The following is a 2547-nucleotide window of genomic DNA, read 5'->3' on the forward strand; positions in this document are numbered from 1 at the left end:
TTTTTTTTTGTCCTACAACTCAAAACAGAGACTTAACATTTAATGGAGTGCACAAAGTTATGCATGCGGTCTTTTTGAACATGATATTCAAGAAAGATCGAGGCAAACATTAATTCAAACCATCACTATCTCAAGGATATATATACAGTATATGTATATATATTTATATTGATTACAAAAACAGGCCAGTGGAAGCTCATTGTCACCTGTCTTTGCTCTACAGCTGAGTGTGAACTCTGTGAAGGGCAGTGTCGATGGAGACAAAATCCAGTGTACCTTTATGGCCACTGTGCCAGCCTCAGCTACTAGAGCATCAGCAACACCTTTGTCAGTGCAAGTCTTCACTGGAACTTACAACAGCGGTAGGCTGACACATTAAAGAGTCATATTCACATCTACATCATATGTATTTTCAATGTTAAGACTGGCCTATGTGCTAAAAACACAGCGATCTCATTGTTTTTTTTGCTTGTTCTCTCAGATAATGAAAATTTGGGCCCAGCCAATTCCCAACTAAGCACCACTCCGGTGGACCTGTCAAATCCTAGCGCCACTGTCACCTATTCAAATTCCACCATCGCCAGCCCCACGGCCAGCACCACCGCCAGCACCACCGCCAACACCACCGCCTCCTCCACTGCTGCTCATAACTATGCCATAGCACTCCAGCAATCACTGATGCAAGGTAAGCCTAAGACAAAGTGTTTTTTATGGATAACTGAAACTATAGTATCTTCTTTAAAAGAGCAAACATTGAACAAGACCTACTAATTGTTTTTCTGTTCTCCTATCGTCCTCTGTAGCTCTGCTGATCAGTGTTACAATGCTGGAACTGGCCATGCTATGAGCAAACTGAAATCCCAATGAGTCAAAAGATCTCATCAACATACGCTACTCACTATAAACATTTTACAAGAGGTTAACTATACACGCAGAGTCTAAGGAATCATGTTGTATTCTATATGAACTTACTTTAGATTAAAATATAAGGAATGAAGGCGGGTCATCATTCTTCTGCTTTCACATCTGTTACAGAGTCTGAAAATGACAAGAAATTATTTTAAGAGATTGTTTTAATGTAATCCATTCTGTTCTATGAGTTACTTAATTGCATCTTTGAATGGCTAGAATAGAGTACAAATGAGAAGCACTATTACAAGTGGAACCAGTACAAGTAATCAAACATAAATTCCAGATGAAGGGAACGGGTACTTGGCTTTCACCAGGGGGTGTCATGCTTCATGCAAATTGTGGGCTTGGGGTCTAGTTACTTTTTAACTCGTGTTGTCCTGGGGTCATTCTGATCACAAATTAAATCTTTTGCTGTCAAAATATGTTTTTTATTCATCAAATGGTCTGAAAATAATGTGGGTTGTTTGATACTATGCTCTTCATGATTAAAATAAAATTGAAGTAATTTGATTGAATTATGGGTGTTTTATTGAATTTAATAACTTTTGTTTCCTCTGGGGTCAAAAAGACCCTGTAGCACAAAGTGGTGCAATGGAGCAAATTGCTGCACCATACTGCTTTCCAAAACATCTTTGATCTTGGATGTCTGATGTGTGGTTTCAAGCAATGGTTATGACAAGAAAAAACAGGTCTTTTCTGGTGTTGGAGCATTTCACATTTTAGTCTGAGAGAGACAGGCAGCACAATGAGGAGGCAGATGCATTATACTGCACAGGAGGCTTGTAAGCTCATTTTTGACCACGTTGTGGAAAAGAATGGCCAGGAGGACAGTGCTGAACATAATGGGGAGTGAAGTCTTCCGGTTCTTGTACCATGCCAACTCTGAGAGATGAGGCAGTCCAAGTAGTTTCAATACAATGCTGATTTATTCAATGAACACAGGTAAAAATTAACATTACACGCTCAGGTATCTTCCACCCCCCAACCTGCACGCAAGCAGCTGAAGGATGAAAGACCCAGAACCACAACAGGCCTATACATGTATCAATTTTGTTGGGCTAGCTCCATTCTACACAGAAACGCCAAACCGTGACGTCTCTGGTGCCAGCTTTGCAGCTGACCATAGCAGTAGTCAAAACATGAAGCAAATCAATGTGTGTGTGTCTGTTGATTGTGGTGTGTAGCTAAAAACATTGTAACACAAACTCTAGTGACATGTCATGACATTAAACATAAGAAAATATTATGGCTAAGGCCACAGTTATGCACATCATAATAATAATATTAAACATCCCATCTGCTGACAGTCAAACCTTTCTATCTAGTTATCCTTGACCATATGCACCCTGCAAAAACTCATGACAATGACTAAGCATTTGACAGCCTAAACTAGACATCCTGTCTCCACTAAACATTTCTAATACAAGTAACTAACCAATGTCTATCTGACTAAAAATATCTAAAAACTACCCCTTTCGACATGACCATAATCGTGTCGACCTAAATCAATGTCCCATTTTCCCCAGATGAAGCTACCTAGCGTTTCAAGAGGTGAGAGGCCCCCCACCAAAGCCACCCCCTCAAGGGTAAACTACAGAGCTGAGTACGTCAGGGAAAAATGAACTAAAAACACAA

The 2547-nt window shown here is 40.0% G+C and overlaps 1 protein-coding gene across 1 annotated transcript in view; it reads left to right on the forward strand.

Annotated features, from left to right (window-relative positions):
- LOC109953818 (platelet binding protein GspB-like) overlaps nt 1–1359 on the forward strand; it is a 1919-nt gene extending 560 nt beyond the window's left edge. The window contains exons 3-5 of the mRNA XM_020589275.1: nt 221–362; nt 482–685; nt 804–1359. Coding sequence (XP_020444931.1) covers nt 221–362; nt 482–685; nt 804–847 — 390 coding nt within the window. The 3' untranslated portion in view covers nt 848–1359. The remainder of the gene's footprint in view (nt 1–220; nt 363–481; nt 686–803) is intronic.
- The last annotated feature ends 1188 nt before the right edge of the window (nt 1360–2547 follow it).

The sequence above is a fragment of the Monopterus albus genome, unplaced genomic scaffold, assembly GCF_001952655.1.
Source record: "Monopterus albus unplaced genomic scaffold, M_albus_1.0 scaffold1478.1, whole genome shotgun sequence".
Lineage (NCBI taxonomy): Eukaryota > Metazoa > Chordata > Actinopteri > Synbranchiformes > Synbranchidae > Monopterus > Monopterus albus.